At 39.6% G+C, this 18,496-nt stretch overlaps 1 protein-coding gene across 1 annotated transcript; it reads left to right on the top strand.

The window, feature by feature from the left end:
* Positions 1–675: 675 nt before the first annotated feature.
* On the top strand, positions 676–18,088 carry lonp1 (lon peptidase 1, mitochondrial). The gene is made up of 18 exons (XM_083559061.1): positions 676–1,293; positions 2,432–2,520; positions 3,083–3,202; positions 3,650–3,914; positions 3,993–4,054; positions 4,855–4,984; positions 6,298–6,381; positions 7,874–8,094; positions 12,520–12,658; positions 12,764–12,942; positions 13,024–13,111; positions 13,199–13,321; positions 13,430–13,546; positions 14,184–14,324; positions 14,723–14,888; positions 15,948–16,168; positions 16,930–17,094; positions 17,431–18,088. The coding sequence occupies exons 1-18, from the start codon at positions 691–693 to the stop codon at positions 17,578–17,580; spliced, it is 3,063 nt and encodes a 1,020-aa protein (XP_083415187.1). The 5' UTR covers positions 676–690; the 3' UTR covers positions 17,581–18,088.
* Positions 18,089–18,496: the final 408 nt, after the last annotated feature.

Here is an 18,496-nt window from a genome sequence, read left to right as displayed (position 1 = left end):
GAGAGAGAGAGAGAGAGAGAGAGAGAGAGAGAGAGAAAGAAAGAAAGAAAGAAGTTAAAGTTAAAGAAAGTAAGGAAAATTTAAAGGAAAAGGGAAGGAAGGAGGGAAGGAAAGAAGGGAGTGTAGAAAGGAAAAGAAAAAGGAATACATGAAAGAAGGTTTCTTACAATAAAATAAAATATGGACACAGGAGGGAAGGGAGAAAATGAGAGAAATATTATAGAAAATAATTATATTATATAATATTCCTAATTGTGAAACAAACACATTCGTGACATCTTAGATATCAATATTTGTATTTATTCAGTCCTCATAAAATAAGCATTTATTACTATGTTTAATATATTTGTCGTTCCAAATCAGAGTATTGTGAGGTGTAAAAGTGTGTGTGTGTGTGTGTGTGTGTGTGTGTGTGTGTGTGTCAATTTCCAGCATTATAAGACTTTTTGATGGAATGCTAATAGTTTCACTGGAGGTTTGGGTAAATCAGTCACATTTGAGAAGAAAACTAATACCGCCCAATTTACGAAACAAAGTTGAAGTCACATCATACCAGAAGCTCTCAGTATCACCTAAAAACATTTAAAGCCACTTAAGTTTTAACACAGTATTCATGCTTACATATTAAATTACATTCAGACACCTTCTTCCTACATAAAACTGCTCTATACGTTTGAATGGGTAAACACAATGTCGTCATCACAAATGGCCGGAAGTGGGAATGCAGCCTGTAGAACTCTCGAGATCAACATGGCGGCGTACATGAAGCTGTGGAGCAGCTACAGGCAGGCGTACAGAAACGGGACGGTCTTTTGTAGTAGGTTTACGAAAAATCTTTCGATTCACGGATTATATCCGGGAGAGTCACTCAGTCTGAGCGGATTCACCGCGACACGATTCCACTCTTGTATTCCGGGTAAAAAGTCACCGTTATTTGGTGGCACTTTGACATCAGTGACTGGACGTGGGCGCGTGTCTGAGCTGAGAAAATGGACCAGAATCGCCGGTGTGTTTCCCCCCGCCAGGGGAGATGTTCAACCTGGCCTGCTTATGAACCATGACCAGAGGAGATACCTGTTTGGCAACAGGGGCAGCGGACTCCCTGGAGAGGACGGAGCCGAAAGCAGCAGTCCTAATGACGATGAACCTGGTGGAGATGGAGCAGAATCCGGCTCTGCTAGCCTGCACATCACCGCTCTCACACCCATGATGGTGCCCGAAGTGTTTCCCAACGTGCCTCTCATCGCTGTGACCAGGAACCCGGTTTTCCCAAGGTTCATCAAAATCATTGAGGTAGTAACGCTGCTTTAAAAGTCATTTTACTACTTCATTACAGTATAATTTAATTCTGGAAGCTGATTGGCCAGAAAGTGTTGACCTTCAAATAACTTCTAGCTTTTTATAATAACAGCACATTCAGTCAAGACATTTCAGATAGATTGGAGATCCTGTAGATTTCATCATCCCTATACAACTATCTTTAATCATCTACCCTTCAGATACCCTCAACCCGTAATGCAAAAAAAAAAAAATCCTCAGAAATATAATTTACAGTTTATAAAACAACGCACGCTTTTCATATGACAAATATCTGGTTCTTTTTCACCGCCTCCAGATTTGTTATGCAGTTAAAGGGAACAAAATAGACACAGTTTCAGCCAATCTCATGTTAATCTTGAGGACATGTAGAGCAGTATCGCATCCTTCATATCTCCATAGAGTCTTTAGTTTGATCCGCATGCCGTGGGCGGAGCTAAAGAGTCACAAGCATCTTTTTCAGCAGCTTTTGTGCAGCGATCGTCTACGAGTTGTGCCGTCGCTTTAAATAAAACAGGAAACAAAAACTTTATAGTCAGTTTATATATCAAATCCAACCGTAAAAATATTTGATCCAGAACCGGATCCCGAGTCTATAATTGAACATCAAGAGTAACAGCAGCAACGACTACAGCAGGACATGTCTCTATGGGAAGCACTGAACAAGGGTTTGCTTCCCTCACGTCCAAAAACACACTTCTTTGGAGACGTTGTTCTCGAGCGAATCCTGTTTGGTGCTGCAAAGAGTTCATTAACGGAATGAAGCATGGTGGTGGGTGCGCTTGTGCCCTCTGTCTGGTCGCTGTGTGCCAGCGTTCTTTCAGGAAAAAATGTTCCTAGAAGGAATGCATGATGATGTAAAGGGCCGTACTTGAAGAACCTTTTTTTTTCGGAAACATAAACAAAGACATACATTCAAATGGCAATGTTTAGCAGGAGAATCCGTTTCTTGAACAGTGTTAATATCTTAAAATGCATGAAAAAGCATTAAACCGCATGAAAAAGCATTAAACCGCATGAAAAAGCATTAACCCGCATACCTAAAAGTCGTACACATTTATAGTTGGAAATGAAAACCCTCTGAAAGGACAGATGTTTTGCCCTTCGTCTCCAGGTGAAGAATAAGCAGCTGATGGATCTGCTGAGGAGAAAAGTGCGACTTGCTCAGCCCTACGCCGGCGTCTTCCTCAAGAAGGATGATAAGTAAGGAGTAAATGAAGGAGGGCAGAGATGTGCAGTGAGGTCCAGAGCGGGTGAGGCAGTGGACAGATCGAGTCAGATTTACGTGTATATGAACTGCAATGATGAGATGATTAAAAACTCAGTAATTCTCCTTATCATTGCGGCAGGGGGAAAGGCTGCCTCTAGTGGTGCTTTTTTTGTTGCAGTTCTATTGATGGCAATTATTATCTTTCACACAGATATGTAAAGTAATGCACTATTGAGGATGACATGCAAATAAGAGGTTTACAAACATTATATTGTTGCTTTTCACACAGTCACAGACACTTGCTTATTTAATGTTTGACAATAAAATAGACAAAATCATAAAGAATCTGCATTTATTACACAGATCAAGGAGAACAAATTTTGTTTAAAAAAAAAATTCACATTTCATTGCATTTACATTTTTATTAGAATATAACAGTCGAGGCTCCGCCTCTACTGCCATCCTCACTGCATGTCTCTGAATGAAGGTTAAAGAGAATACAGTCTCCGTTGTTGTGCACACGTTTGCACATTCCTGCTTCCTGTGTTTCATCAGTGATGAGACGGATGTTGTGGAAAATTTGGACGCTGTTTACAACACTGGGACTTTCGTCCAGATCCATGAAATGCAAGATCTCGGCGACAAACTGCGCATGATTGTGATGGGACACCGAAGGTAACGCAGATGTTTTTTTTCTTATTTAATTCTAAATTTGGGGTTTTAGTCTATAACACAGCACTGCTCAATTCTCAATTTTGGTTTATTTCCAATAATTGCAGCACTGACACTAGCACAAGAAATAGCAGGTCTGTGTTAGGGCTCATGAATGAAGCTTTCTGTCAGATTGTGCCAGGAAATGCTTTGAAAATGACCTGTGTATTGAAAATAGCGACATCTTGTGGTTTGGAAAAAAATATACAGACGGTAAACTCAATGCTGTTGCCAGTGCGATGAAAGAATTTTTAACTAGTGGTACGACTCAGCAAAAAGGCCCTGGCACTTAAACAACCTCTAGTCTGTGCCAACAACCCAAGGTGATGTTGAACCTTCCAATGCCAACCGTAGTGGCGTCCCTGCCAGATCCTCATCATCTCTCTTTTTTTTCCCCTTTTAAACATTCAGGATTCGGATCACTAAACAGCTGGATGTCGAGGTCGAGGCAACGCCCCCCGCACCGGAGTCAGACCCCGACCAGTCCAAAGCTCAGCGGAAGAAAACCAAACGTGTTCGTAAAGACACGGCGCCTCTGGCTGAGGAGATGGTGGAGAAAGTAAAAGAGGCCGAATTTATTGTGGAGGCTGTTCCTTTACCCAAGAGCAACGAGATCCTCATGGTGGAGGTCGATAACGTCATACACGAGGAGTTCCAGGTCACAGAGGAGGTTAAGGTACTGACTCGTCTCCTGCGTTGCTGGAGTTTTTCTTTCTGCTTTTGGGTTCGAGGCTAATCAGCGCTTTGTGTTTAGGCTCTGACAGCCGAGATTGTTAAGACCATCCGGGACATCATTGCTCTAAACCCTTTGTACAGGTACATTTCCTCGTTTTTATTCCAATGATAAAAATAAAAGCCTATTACACTTGGGCTGCGGAACAATAAAACCTCTGTATGCTGTATTTATAGTGGTATAGAAAACACGAGATGGCTTGTATCACATGTTACAAAACAAAGTGTAGCTAAAATATCTATCTATCTATCTATCTATCTATCTATCTATCTATCTATCTATCTATCTATCTATCTATCTATCTATCTATCTATCTATCTATCTATCTATCTATCTATATAAAGGCAAATTGTTGTGACAGTAATTACTTAAATACACAAAAGCACAACATGCATGTGTGTTATTTCATACTTATGTATGTGTGTATGTATATATATAAATATATATATATATAAAATAAAAATGATAGATAGATAGATAGATAGATAGATAGATAGATAGATAGATAGATAGATAGATAGATAGATAGATAGATAGATAGATAATTTTTATTTATTTATTTTTACTTTTTTGTATACTGTGGAGGCATTTTATTTTATTTGATCATTATTTGAGTATATTTATTGCTTTTTGCTTATATTCCACTTTCAGTGTGATCTCTCTAAAATTGATTATAGATTGTTGTATAGATTGTGATATTATTCATATTATGAAATGATGTAGTTATTATACAGATTGTTTCCATTTAAAAATTGAAATTAATTTGACAGAAGAAACCAAATAAGTTCTGATGGACATTTAATTGTTAATCACATCAATTATATTGTCTACTTTCAGGCGATCAGTGAATATTACTGAGTGTGTATCGTGTTTTGTTGTGCAGAGAATCAGTTCTACAGATGATGCAGGCAGGACAGAGAGTAGTTGACAATCCTATTTACTTGAGCGACATGGGCGCTGCTCTGACCGGCGCTGAATCACACGAGCTGCAGGACGTTCTGGAGGAAACCAATGTAGGTATCAAAACAAAAAAAAGAAAAGAAATATCTCTAATATACATACACAATCAATTGAAAAATTTAATTGCATGATTGTCATGAGTTAACTCGTACATTTTTGTCTAATTATCCTTACATTAATACATTTCAAGTTTTGAATACTCTAATCAACATGCGCATGGACAAATATGGATGCTTTATGCAAATATATGTTTATTTTTAGTAAAACAATACTCAACATAGAGCATGAAGACAAAAGGTCCTGGTAAATGTTTTAAAGTTATTATGGCGTTTTAAATTACGTAAATCATCACAAACTTTTAACAGAATCTATATAAAATACAAAACATTATTTTGACAATTTTTGTTTGAAAAAATACAGACATTGTGTTCAGTTTAGCATTAAGATAAGTATCTAAAATATATAATTTAATGAATTTAGCATAATATTTAAATGATAAATGCATAAATTAATTACGCAAACATTAAAAAAACAAGCATTTGAACATATAGTAGAGCCGCAGTAAATCACATTCGAGTTACTGTTGTAGTAGACAAATGCTATAAAAAGAGAATGAAACGGAGAAACGCAGCAAGCTAACAGGCTTGATTAAAAACAAATAAATAAAAAAATGCATTGGTGTACAAGTGCACCAGCGTTCGCTGAAAGCAATGTGACTAAATGTGAACAGTGACTGAAATATTTAATCGTTTATTGCTGCTGTTATTTGCTGCTTTTAGATTTGGTGTTTGTTCGCATTGCTGCCAGTTGACCTGTACTTTTTCAAGTCAAGTCAAGAAGCTTTTATTGTCATTTCAACCATATATAGCTGATGCAGTACACAGTGAAATGAAACAACGTTCCTCCAGAACTCTGATGCAACAACAAAAAAAAAATCATCACAGAAACAGAAAACACAGGGCCAAGGACTAGTAAGAAAAATCCTTGCCACATAAAGTGCATGTGTGCAACCTGGTGCAAACAAAAATCACAACACAGGACAGTGCAAGACAATACTCAAAACACAAAAAAACTCCGCCAGTAAACCTGTCGTAACGAGATAAAGTGAACAAAAAGTGAAAAAAAATGTAGACAGAATATTCCTGCTAGCATTTTGCCTGCTACCATTTTGCCTGCTTGCCATTTTGCAGCTAACCTGTAACCTAAACAGCCAAACCAATCGATAACTGCAATGTTGACAACAAATTTCATTATAGATTTTATCAATTAGCTATTGCAACTGTATATGTATGTATGTATGTATGTATGTATATATATGTGTGTGTGTTTGTGTGTGTGTTTACATTTGACATTTTGCATTTCACAGATCCCCAAACGCCTATACAAGGCTCTGTCTCTGCTGAAAAAGGAGTACGAGTTGAGTAAACTTCAGCAGCGCCTCGGCAGGGAGGTAAGAACCATCTGATCACACCTATATCAACGACTCCGCTCAATTCACTTCAAAACAACTTTTGCTGTTACCCTTACTATATCTGTGTGCAAAAAGTAGTGATGAAAGAAAAAAAACAATTAAATAACACAAAAAATTATATCAAGTTTATTTCAAAACAAATCAAATTTTATTTGTCACATACACATACATACAGGGTACGACATGCAGTGAAATGCTTTATATATATATATATACCGTATTTCTCGGACTATAAGCCGCTACTTTTTTCCTACGTTTTGAACCCCGCGTCTTAAACAACGAAGCGCTTATTTATTTTTCCTGGGTTTTTCCCGGTTTCACAAACTTCAAGCCAAAAAACTGAACCCCATAACATTAGACCAATGAAATTTCCGAACGGAAACGAAAAAAACACACCTCACCTGTGTTCTGAGCTGCACGGCATCGGGAGAAAAAACTTTTTTTTTTAAACGCACGACGATGACAAAAGATAAACTCCCGAGAGAAATAGTTGTGAAAGGAAGGAGGAAGACAGTGAACAATGACATTCTTGGTGGGCTACTGTTTAGATACAAGCCGTTGTAACGCGTTGAGTCTGGGTGAAGGGAGAGCTCACTAACTCCAGTTGCAACAGAAATCATATAAGCACAGACAGGTTTCCAAAACTCGTGCTTTTTTATTTTTTTTGGCAACAGTGTTAAGGGTTAGTCAAAGAAACTTAGAAATCAGCATCAGAAAATAATAAGGACATATTCCTCGTCTTGCTCACATGCAGTAATACCGAAAACGTGCAGTGGCAGGATATTCCCAAAATACCGCTATGCTCCTAAAGGAAGCGTAACATATTTCACCCGTTACACCGTGTGTAACGTGTCTTTCGTTAAAGCCTGTGTAAAGTACATTAGTGTAGACGGCTTATTTATGTTAAAAATAAAAATATTTGTAAAATACAGTGGGTGCGGCTTATCTATGGGTGCGCTTTATAGTCCGGAAATTACAGTGTATATATATTATAATTAATTAATATGAATATATTAATTAATATTATAGCGAATCCTGGGTACTGAAAGTTTCGACTACTATAGAGACCCAACACAATCTTTCTGTGGGGTGCCAATACTTTTGCCCTAACTGAATGGATTGTTCTAACTTTCTTGGCTGATTTTATTAGCTTTCTTTCATGGCATTAATATGAAACAACTAAATCTCAGTATATTTATTTACTGTCTGAGGCAAATTAACTAAATCAGTATAATTCTTATAATTCTTGGCGATTGATCTGAATTCACATTAACCAGAATAATATATAATGATTATCTACCATAACTAGTCTACTAGCTATACAAACCTGGGAATGATTTCTGTGTAAAATTCATTTGTATCGAGCATTTTATCTTTCAGAGCGACTCCCTGTTTATATAAACCTGCATATGTTGTATTTCGTAGCAGAATATAATTTTATTAAGGGCAACTTCCCATGTTGATGCTGTAGGTGGAGGAGAAAATCAAGCAGACACACAGGAAGTACCTTCTGCAAGAGCAGCTAAAGATCATCAAGAAAGAGCTGGGCCTGGAGAAGGAGGACAAGGACGCCATCGAGGAGAAGTTCCGAGAGAGGCTGAAGGAGCGCACCGTACCCCAACACGTCATGGAGGTCATCAACGAGGAGCTGAACAAACTCAGTCTTTTGGATAATCACTCTTCGGAATTCAAGTGAGTGCTGAGAGATGTGTCGCTGAATTACGCAGAGGTTTTCCCGCACAGATCCGAATGTCCTCTGATAAAACAGATCAAATCAGACACGATGGATCATGTCCTATATGACTGTTTAACAGTTTTGGAATTGTGGGTGTAATGTGTATGGGTACTTTATAATATAAAAAAATCATATCAAAAGAAATATATTAACTTTTTGAAAAATGTTTCTACACTGATTCTACATTTCATCTAGATTAAAATGTAACTGAGACTAAGGACAGTATTTTAAAGAATGTTCCAGGTTGGGCAAAAGTATTGGGACATTAAACTTTTCCAGACATAATGTGCTTCTTCCACCAAACTGTTACCACAAAGTTGGAGGCACACAGTATATTATGTATATTATGTCTTTGGATGCAGTAACATAAAATGTTCCCTTCACTTAACCTACATGATCCAAAACTGATCCAGCATGACACAAAGTCTATAATGATGTGCTTTGCATGGGTTGAAGTGGAAGATCTCCTGCTATAGAGGTCCGATCGCAACCCTATTGAACACCTTAGGGATGAATGTGAACTCTGACTACACCACAGGCCTCCTCACCCTACATCCATCAGTGCCTGGTTTTACAAAGCACACTCCAAAATCTAGTGGAACATCTAGAAGAGTGGAGTTTATTCAAATTTATTTGACCATATTTATGACCAGGTGTCAGCAAACCTTTGGCAATATAGTGTATGTTTATTATCAGTTGTCTACTACAATGGCTCAGGACCACAGGTTGCATTCAAATGCTTATCATTGGACGCCTTAGCGTTCAGACATGAGGATGAGGTTTCTTTTTGAGTCTGGTTCCTCTCAAGGTTTCTTCCTTATACCATCCGTCACCACACTCCATAGGGACAGACTTACAATTATAAGGAACTCCTTCTTCTTCTTCTTCTTTCGACTGCTCCCATTAGGGGTCGCCACAGCGGATCATCTGTCTCCAAACCACCCTGTCCTCTACATCTGCCTCTTTCACACCAACTACCTGCATGTCTTCCCTCACCACATCCATAAACCTCCTCCTTGGCCTTCCTCTTTTCCCTCCTACCTGGTGGCTCCATCCTCAGCATTCTTCTACCAAAATTTCATGTCCCTCCTCTGCACATGTCCAAACCATCTCAATCTCGCCTCCCTAACCTTGTCACCAAAACATCCTACATGTGCTGTCCCTCTAATAAACTCATTTCTAATCTTGTCCATCGTCGTCACTCCCAACGAAAACCTTAACATCTTCAGCTCTGCTACCTTCAGCTCCACCTCCTGTCTTCTACTCAATGCCACTGTCTGTAATCCATACAACATCACAGGTCTCACCACAGTCCTATAAACTTTCCCTTTCATTCTTGCAGATACCCTTCTATCACAAATCACTCCTGTCACTCTTCTCCACCCACTCCACCCTGCCTGCACTCTTTTCTTTACTTCTCTAACACACTTTCCATTACTTTGCACTGTTGACCCCAGGTACCTGAACTCCTCCACCTTCTCCACCTCTTCTCCCTGCAACCGCACCACTCCACTGCCCTCCCTCTCATTCACATACATGTACTCTGTCTTACTCCTACTGACTTTCATTCCCCTTCTCTCCAGCGCATATCTCCACCTCTCCAGGCTCTTCTCAACCTGCTTACTACTCTCACCACAAATCACAATCATCCGCAAACATCATAGTCCAGGGAGACTCCTGTTTGACCTCGTCTGTCAACCTGTCCATCACCACTGCAAACAGGAAAGGGCTCAGGGCCGATCCTTGATGTAGTCCAACCCTCACCCTAAACCAGTCTGTCGTTCCTACTGCACACTTCACTGCTGTCACACTGTCCTCATACATGTCCTGCACCACCCTCACATACTTCTCTGAAACACCTGACTTCCTCATACAATACCACAACTCCTCTCTCGGCACCCTGTCGTACGCTTTCTCTAAATCCACAAATACACAATGCAATTCCTTCTGTCCTTCTCTATACTTTTCCATCAACATCCTTAAAGCAAATAAGGCATCTGTGGTGCTCTTCCTCGTCATGAAACCATACTGTTGCTCACAGATGGTAACCTCTTCTCTCAGCCTGGCTTCCACTACTCTTTCCCATAACTTCATGGTGTGACTGATCAACTTAATTCCCCTGTAGTTACAGCAGGCCTGCACATCTCCCTTATGCTTAAAGATCGGTACCAGCACACTCCTTCTCCATTCCTCAGGCATCCTCCCACCTTCCAGAATCTTGTTAAACAATCTGGTTAAAAACTCCACTGCCATCTCCCCTGAACATCTCCATGCTTCTACAGGTATGTCATCTGGTCCAACCGACTTTCCACTCTTCATCCTCTTAATCGCTGCTCTTACTTCCTCCTTACTAATCCTATCTACATCCTGCTTTACCAACTCCACATCATTCAACCTTCTCTCTCTCTGATTTTCCTCATTCATCAGCTGCTCAAAATACTCCCTCCACCTTCTCAACACACTCTCCTCACTAGTCAACACATTTCCATCTCCATCCTTTATTGCTCTAACTTGCAGCACATCCTTCCCAGCTCGGTCCCTCTGCCTGGCCAATCGGTATAAATCCTTTTCTCCTTCCTTAGATTCCATCCTCTCATACAGCTCCTCATATGCCTTTTCCTTGGCTTTCGCCACATCCCTCTTTACCTGCTGCCGCATCTCCTTGTACTCCTGCCTACTTTTCTCATCACTCTGTCTATCCCACTGCTGTTTTGCCAACCTCTTACTCCTTATGCTCTCCTGCACTTCCTCATTCCACCACCACGTCTCCTTGTCTTGCTTTCTATTTCCAGATGTCACACCAAGTACTTTTCTAGCTGCCTCCCTCATCACTCCTGCAGTAGTTGCCCAATCATCCAGCACCTCTTCACCACCACCAAGCCCCTGCCTGACCTCTTTCCTGAACCTTACACTACACTCTTCCTTCTCAAGTTTTCACCATCTTATTCTTCTTTCAGTCCTCACTCTCCTCCTCTTCTTCTTCGCCTCCAAAACCATCCTACAGACCACCATCCGATGCTGTCTAGCTACACTGTTCCCTGCCAACACCTTACAGTCTCCAATCTCCTTCAGGTTGCATCTCCTGCATAGCACATAGTCCACCTGTGTGCACCTTCCCCCACTCTTATACGTCACCCTATGATCCTCCTTCTTCTTAAAATAAGTGTTCACCACTGCCATTTCCATCCTTTTAGCAAAATCTACCACCATCTGCCCGTCCACATTCCTCTCCTTAAAACCATACTTACCAATCACCTCCTCATCACCTCTGTTCCCTTCACCTACATGCCCATTAAAGTCTGCCCCAATCACCAATCGTTCTTCCCTAGGTACACCATCTACCACTTAATCTAATTCACTCCAGAATCTTTCCTTCTCCTCCATCTCACAGCCAACTTGTGGAGCATAAGCACTGATGGCATTTATCATCATCCCTTCAACTTCCACCTTCACGATCATCACCCTATCAGAAACTCTCTTCACCTCCACTACACTCTTACTGTACTCTTCCTTCAGAATCACCCCTACACCATTTCTCTTCCCATCCACACCATGATAAAACAGTTTAAACCCACCTCCAATGTTCCTGGCCTTACTCCCTTTCCACTTGGTCTCCTGAACACACAACATATCTACCTTTCTCCTCTCCATCATATCAGATACCTCTCTCCCTTTACCCGTCATAGTACCAACATTTAAAGTACCAACCCGAACCTCCACTCTCCTACACTGCTCCTTTCCCTGCCGTCTCTGTGGACGTCTTCCTCCTCTCCTTCTCCTCCTTCGGCCAACAGTAGCCCAATTTCCACCGGTACCCTGTCGGCTAACGATACCTGTGGCGGTCGTTGTTAACCCGGGCCTCGACCGATCTGGTATGAAATTCTCATTTGTGATCCGCATATTTGATTTGGCACATGTTTTACGCTGGATGCCCTTCCTAACGCAACCCTCCCCATTTACCCGGGCTTGGGACTGGCACTAAGAGTGCACTGGCTTGTGCATCCATAATGGCTGGGTTCTTACAATTATAAGGAACAAACTTATATATTAGTTTTTTTTATCGCTTAATCTCTTTAAAACTGCTTTGAGATGTTCATTGTAAAAAGCTCTACATATAAAAATGCATTTAATTGAATATGAGCTGGACATAGACTTTATTAACGCCTTCGTGGCTGAATGAGCACAAAGCACACTCCAAAATCTGATGGAACATCTTCCCAAAAGAGTGGAGGTTATTATAACTGTATGTAGGGACTAGAATGTTCAAAAGGCACATTCTGATCTTGTGGTCAGGTGTCCACAACCTATTAAATGTCCAATTCCAGTACAAATCCATTTGAATAGTTCAGAAATAATGTGTCATTTGTGTCTCTCACTCCTAGTGTTACGAGGAACTACTTGGACTGGTTGACCTCGATGCCATGGGGCACCAACAGCATGGAAAACCTGGAGCTGTCTCAAGCTAGCAAAGTGCTAGATGAAGATCATTATGGCATGGAGGATGTGAAGAAGCGCATTCTCGTAAGCTGACCTCCAGTTTAGAACCCCAAAACCAATTCATGATTATTGAGGACATGAGGTTCATGAGAAATGGGTGCTAATTCAAGTTACTTTTATATCATGCAGGAGTTTATTGCAGTCAGCCAGCTGAGAGGCAGCACACAGGGGAAGATCCTGTGTTTCTACGGACCACCCGGGGTGGGAAAGACCAGCATAGCCCGCTCCATCGCTAGAGCCCTAAACCGGGAGTACTTCCGCTTCAGCGTGGGCGGCATGACCGACGTAGCTGAAATCAAAGGCCACAGGTTGAGCGATAATTGAGTGATTATATGTGGATATATTGTGTGTGATTTTATGTGTTTTTTAATACGTATTGTACATTGTAGGAGGACATATGTCGGAGCGATGCCGGGAAAAATCATCCAGTGTATGAAGAAGACAAAAACCGAAAACCCACTAGTTCTCATTGACGAGGTTTGTACACGAACAGCTTATTTTTATAACAAATCCCACATTCAATGAGGAAACATCCAGCATTTTGTTTTTGTGCCATGCATTCAGGTGGATAAAATAGGTAGAGGCTACCAGGGGGATCCATCTTCCGCCCTGCTGGAGCTTTTAGACCCCGAGCAGAACTCCAACTTCCTGGATCACTACCTGGATGTTCCTGTGGACCTGTCAAAGGTCGAGCGTGCGGCTGGGTTACATTCGTCCAGATGTTTATTTTTATAAATAATAGAATATGCTCATGTTATTATCTAATCTCATGTCACTGTTCTGGTTTTTTAACAGGTTCTTTTTATTTGCACGGCCAATGTCACCGATACAATTCCTGAACCTCTGAGAGACCGAATGGAAATGATCAATGTGTCCGGCTATGTGGCCCAGGAGAAACTAGCTATCGCAGAGGTAACAAACGGAAACATACCATATACACCACTCTTACAAATTATCTTAGCAAAGAAAAAAGTATACAAAGTGTTCAAGTTAAAACTTAAACAACAAAAGAATAAATGTGTGTGTGTATATATATATATATATATATATATATATATATATATATATTTTTTTTTTTCCTTTCTTTCCATAATTTCCATAAAAATATATATAATATAATTAATTACAACATTTTAAATTATAAAATAAATACATTTTATATATGATATATATTTATTTATTTCATATTTTAAAATGTTCAAATTAATTATATTCAAATATTTCATGTTTAATAGGGTATCATTGATTTAATCATGTAAAAAAAAATAAAATCTTACAGCAAAGGGGTGCATATCTATCTCTTTGGATCTCCTAGTTCAAGTGAATTAAAAATGTAATGCTACTGCATCCAAAGACGCTATATATAATTATGTGCCTCCAACTTTGTGGTAACAGTTTGGGAAAGAACGACACATGGGCTGTCTGTCCATTGTCCTATTGTCTTGAGACAAACATTTCCACTCGCATAAGAGAAACAATTGCAATATTGTGGTTTCACTTTGATAATTTGTCATTTAACAGTTACTAATGCTCTTGTCTGAACCTGCAGAGGTATCTGGTGCCCCAGTTACGGACTCTTTGCGGTTTGGATGAGCAGAAGGCAAGCATCTCCTCAGACGCTCTGAACCTTCTTATCAGGCAATACTGCAGAGAGAGTGGCGTCAGGAACCTGCAGAAACAGGTGGAGAAGGTGAGACGAGACGAATCGGGCAGAAATACGGCGGCTCTATAAATTCTGTGAAGATTCACCGATCTCAATGCTGACAAGCTGCAGCTTGGTCCTAAAGCCACCCTAGTGAAGGCGGCCTGGGCTTTAGGAGAAGGGCTTTTTTGCTCAGTTGCATGAATGACATAAATGTAAATCTGCCAAATGGCGTAAATGCAAACGAAATTAATGTTTTCAACCGTAACAACTTCTAACTCTTCAGGATCTAGAATTCCGCAATGCCAGCTAATGCGGTAAATAATGCTAGTAAAGGGACCGTTTATGTAAAGGGTTATCCTATTTTTTAATCATGATTATGAAGTTTTAAAAATTTTTGTTTGTTAAATCTAAAAAGATTTGTAACAGTGCGTTCTCAAATCCAGGTTTTCCGCAAAGCCGCATTCCGAATCGTTAAAGGAGAGGAGGCTGCGCTCAGCGTGACGGCCGACAATCTGCAGGATTACGTCGGCAAACCCCTGTTCACTGTGGACCGAATGTATGATGTCACACCCCCGGGTGTGGTCATGGGCCTGGCATGGACAGCAATGGGTGAGAATATGGAACAACACGAATGCACTATTATACAATAGGACGTGACTCAAGTGAGTTTGTTTTTCTATGATCACCCTTGCGAGATAATTTTTTGGATAGCAACCTGGTAGTGGATGTGATTCAAATATTGCAGATCAGAGATAATGCTTTTGTAGTTTGAATTTATTCTACAGTTGATATAATGACCTTTTTTTTTTTTTTTTTTTTTTTCTGTTACACAATATTATAACTAGAGGTCAACCGATAGTGGATTTTACCGATAGCTAGGTTGGATCGTACTTGCCGATAATCAATTAATCAACCGATTAAAAATGGATACTGGATAAAAAAAATCATAACACTCCATGTGAAATAGTACTGAACTTTATTACCAAAAAAAAAAAAAAACCTTGCTGAATCATGAGAATGTGCTTAATTTAAACACTATATAAATATTCATTAATAAACAAAAAATAATTTAATAATAATTCATAAAATATATATTCTTATATTTCATAATAATAAAAAATAATTTATTTTATATTTTTATTAATTAATGAAATGAATGAAATAAAAAAATATCTAAATTATAAATATAATATAGTGCTTTCTTGTAAAAAAAAAAAAAAAAAACATTACGCGGTATCAGTGCGCTGCCTCTAGAGGCCATTCTCGTAATGACCGCGCACCAAAAGCTGGAAAAACTATAGGTATGGATTTTTGCAGATAGTTCCAGCAATCAACTATCTGTGGCCAATGAGTCGTTTTTGCCATGTTATATTTACAGGTTGACCTCTGATTCTAACACTGGCAGGTTATCACATGTCAACTTCACTTACAAATGAACTGCATGCTTTGAATTTTACTATTACTTTTGTGAATTGCACAGGTTACTGCCTGATTCAAAGAATTGTGGATTTGTTCATACATTTGTCAAAGATGAGCTTTTGTTTTAGTTTCTTCACATGTTGTGAGAATGGATTTCTCAGAAAAGGGTCTTGCTGTATGAGTAGCAATTATTAATGGTTCCTATTACATCCCTAAACATAACCTTGTCTTTTATCATGATTTCTCTAGGTGGCTCCACGTTGTTCATCGAGACGTCTTTGAAGCGTCCGAGGACCACAAAGGAAAAAGACGGACCTGCAGAAGGCTCTCTAGAGGTGACTGGGCAGCTGGGAGACGTGATGAAGGAGAGCGCTAAAATTGCCTACACTTTCGCTCGCTCCTTCCTAATGAATGAACAGCAGGAGAACGACTTCCTCGTGGGCTCCCATGTCCACCTGCATGTGCCAGAGGTAAGGCATTACAATAAAGATGCTAGTCTTAGGGTTTTATGGTTTTTGAGGGATGCATGTTCCTTTTGTTTCTATGCAACAAACGTAATCATTTAACAGTATTTAGATTGTTTGACCAAACAAATATATAAATGTCCAGATGTTTCACTTTATTTTCCTTGGAAAATCCTCCCTTATAATAAAGGAACAGCTTTACACAATCTCGGCATCCGGGCAGTTAAATTTTCTAAACTTTCAGCTGAAATACTTTGCCGTGTCTCTTGGAAAACTCATCAAAGGTGTTTTTCATTAGTTGAAGATTCCTTTCTTGTGATCCAGTTCATCCCAGAGTAGTTCAGTAGGCTTTAGGTCTCTCTAAATATCGCTTACAAGTCAAGAAGCTTAAACGTACGTTTCAGCTCATTGTCTTGTTGTAAGTATGGAATTGTAGCCATGCTGGTTCCATTCACTTGAAAATTTTCCAACCTTCCCTGCTCCAAAACAACCCCAAACCATTAAGCTTCCACCTCCATGTTTGACTGTGAGAATGAAGCCATCTGCTAACATCATCTCTCCTGTTCTCCGTCTTGTCCAATTTAAATTCCACAGTCATTCACTGTCCAGTTGTCGTATGTTTTTGCCTTTTACGTAGTTTGTTACAAAGAAACCAAACGTAATGTAAATAAATGTTGGTTACATTTGGTGTAATAAAGCAGTTTTAATGATAAATACAGTGTAATCATATGCTGTAATTCATGTCCGGTTCTTGTGCTCGTATTCAGGGTGCTACTCCTAAAGACGGCCCCAGCGCAGGCTGCACTATAGTCACGGCTCTGCTGTCGTTGGCCACCAACATGCCGGTGCGGCAGAATGTGGCCATGACAGGAGAAGTGTCCTTGACTGGGAAGATCCTGCCAGTGGGAGGAATCAAGGAAAAAACCATTGCTGTGAGTTTTTTTATTTTTTATTTTATTGGTAGACATTTTGTATAGAGAAAGGAAGGAAGTTTATATATATATTTTTTAATTCAGTGTTTCACTAAATTATATACTGTAATGTGTTAAATTATTAATAAATTACAGTGAACTACCCCATACTGATCACCATTCTGTAAGACTCCAGAGCAGGCCATGTCTCGACTTTTATTTTTCCATACTTTGGAACACATCTGCATCGTAAATCGTGGACTAGCTGTATACATGCCTTTGCTGTTTTAAGATGCAGAGCCTGATAGATCAGACCATCAAGCTCTTCTTGTAATCCCTTACTATATTTTCCAACAGGCAAAAAGAGCTGGAGTTGATTGCATCATACTCCCTGCTGAAAACAAGAAGGATTTCTCTGATCTGGCTGAGTACATCACAGAGGGCCTGGAATCACACTTCGTTGAACATTACCAAGAAATCTACAAGATCGTGTTCACAGGCAAATGAAGCCCATCATAGTTCAATCTGCTATATTTAAGTTTCTGGAGTACAGTGGTGCCTCCGATACCCACCGAGGTTTATTTTTACCAGCAGGGTGACTGTAGAGTTCAAATCCTCATCTTCAGTGAAAAGCTGGCAGCCGAACACTGACATCCCCAATACGCACCACAACACACTGGGATTGTGTTATTGCTGCTACACAGCCATTATTCCACCTTGTTGCATCACAGGTTATATCTCAATGAAAAAAAGAAGCACTTCACAACTTGGGTATTTGTTTGTTTTTGGTTTTTTTTTTCCAATTCACATTTTTCCAGATTCTAAAATCCAGATATTTTCATCCTTGGAGAGCGCCAGCCCGAGGCAGTGATCGCAAGCAGCCTTTTTCTTTTTTACGAGTTTTTTCTTAAACTTTTGCTCACCTAGAAATTGAAGTCTGCCTTGAAACACGCCAATGTGCAAAGTTGTTGTAACACTTTTGGATGTAAATATGAAATGAAAGTTGTAATTCTGATCTGTCATCTCATGTCTTCAGATTTTATATATATATACACACATTTCACAGACCACAAGCAGCAACCTGATCAACTCAAATGGTGGTCACACCAGAACCTGACTGGTTTTCGGTCCCAGTACAGTAAAACTTCACATTTTAGAGTGGCCTTTTATTGTGCCCAGCCTAAAACACACCTGTGCAATAATCATGCTGTCTAATCAGCATCTTGATCTGCCACACCTCTGAGGTGGATGATTCTCTCTGCAAAGAAGCAACTACCATGCTCACTAACACGGATTTAGACTGATTTGTGAACATTTAAGAAAAATAGGCCTTTTGTGCACATAAGTCTTAGATCTTTGAGTTCATAAAAAAATATATTATTATTATTATATATAATCAGTGTATATAAAACAAGAATTGGCT

Source organism: Silurus aristotelis (assembly GCF_946808225.1).
Source record: "Silurus aristotelis genome assembly, chromosome: 13".
Lineage (NCBI taxonomy): Eukaryota > Metazoa > Chordata > Actinopteri > Siluriformes > Siluridae > Silurus > Silurus aristotelis.
The sequence above is the reverse complement of the archived record's forward strand: the minus strand, read 5'-3'. Positions and strand labels throughout refer to the sequence as shown.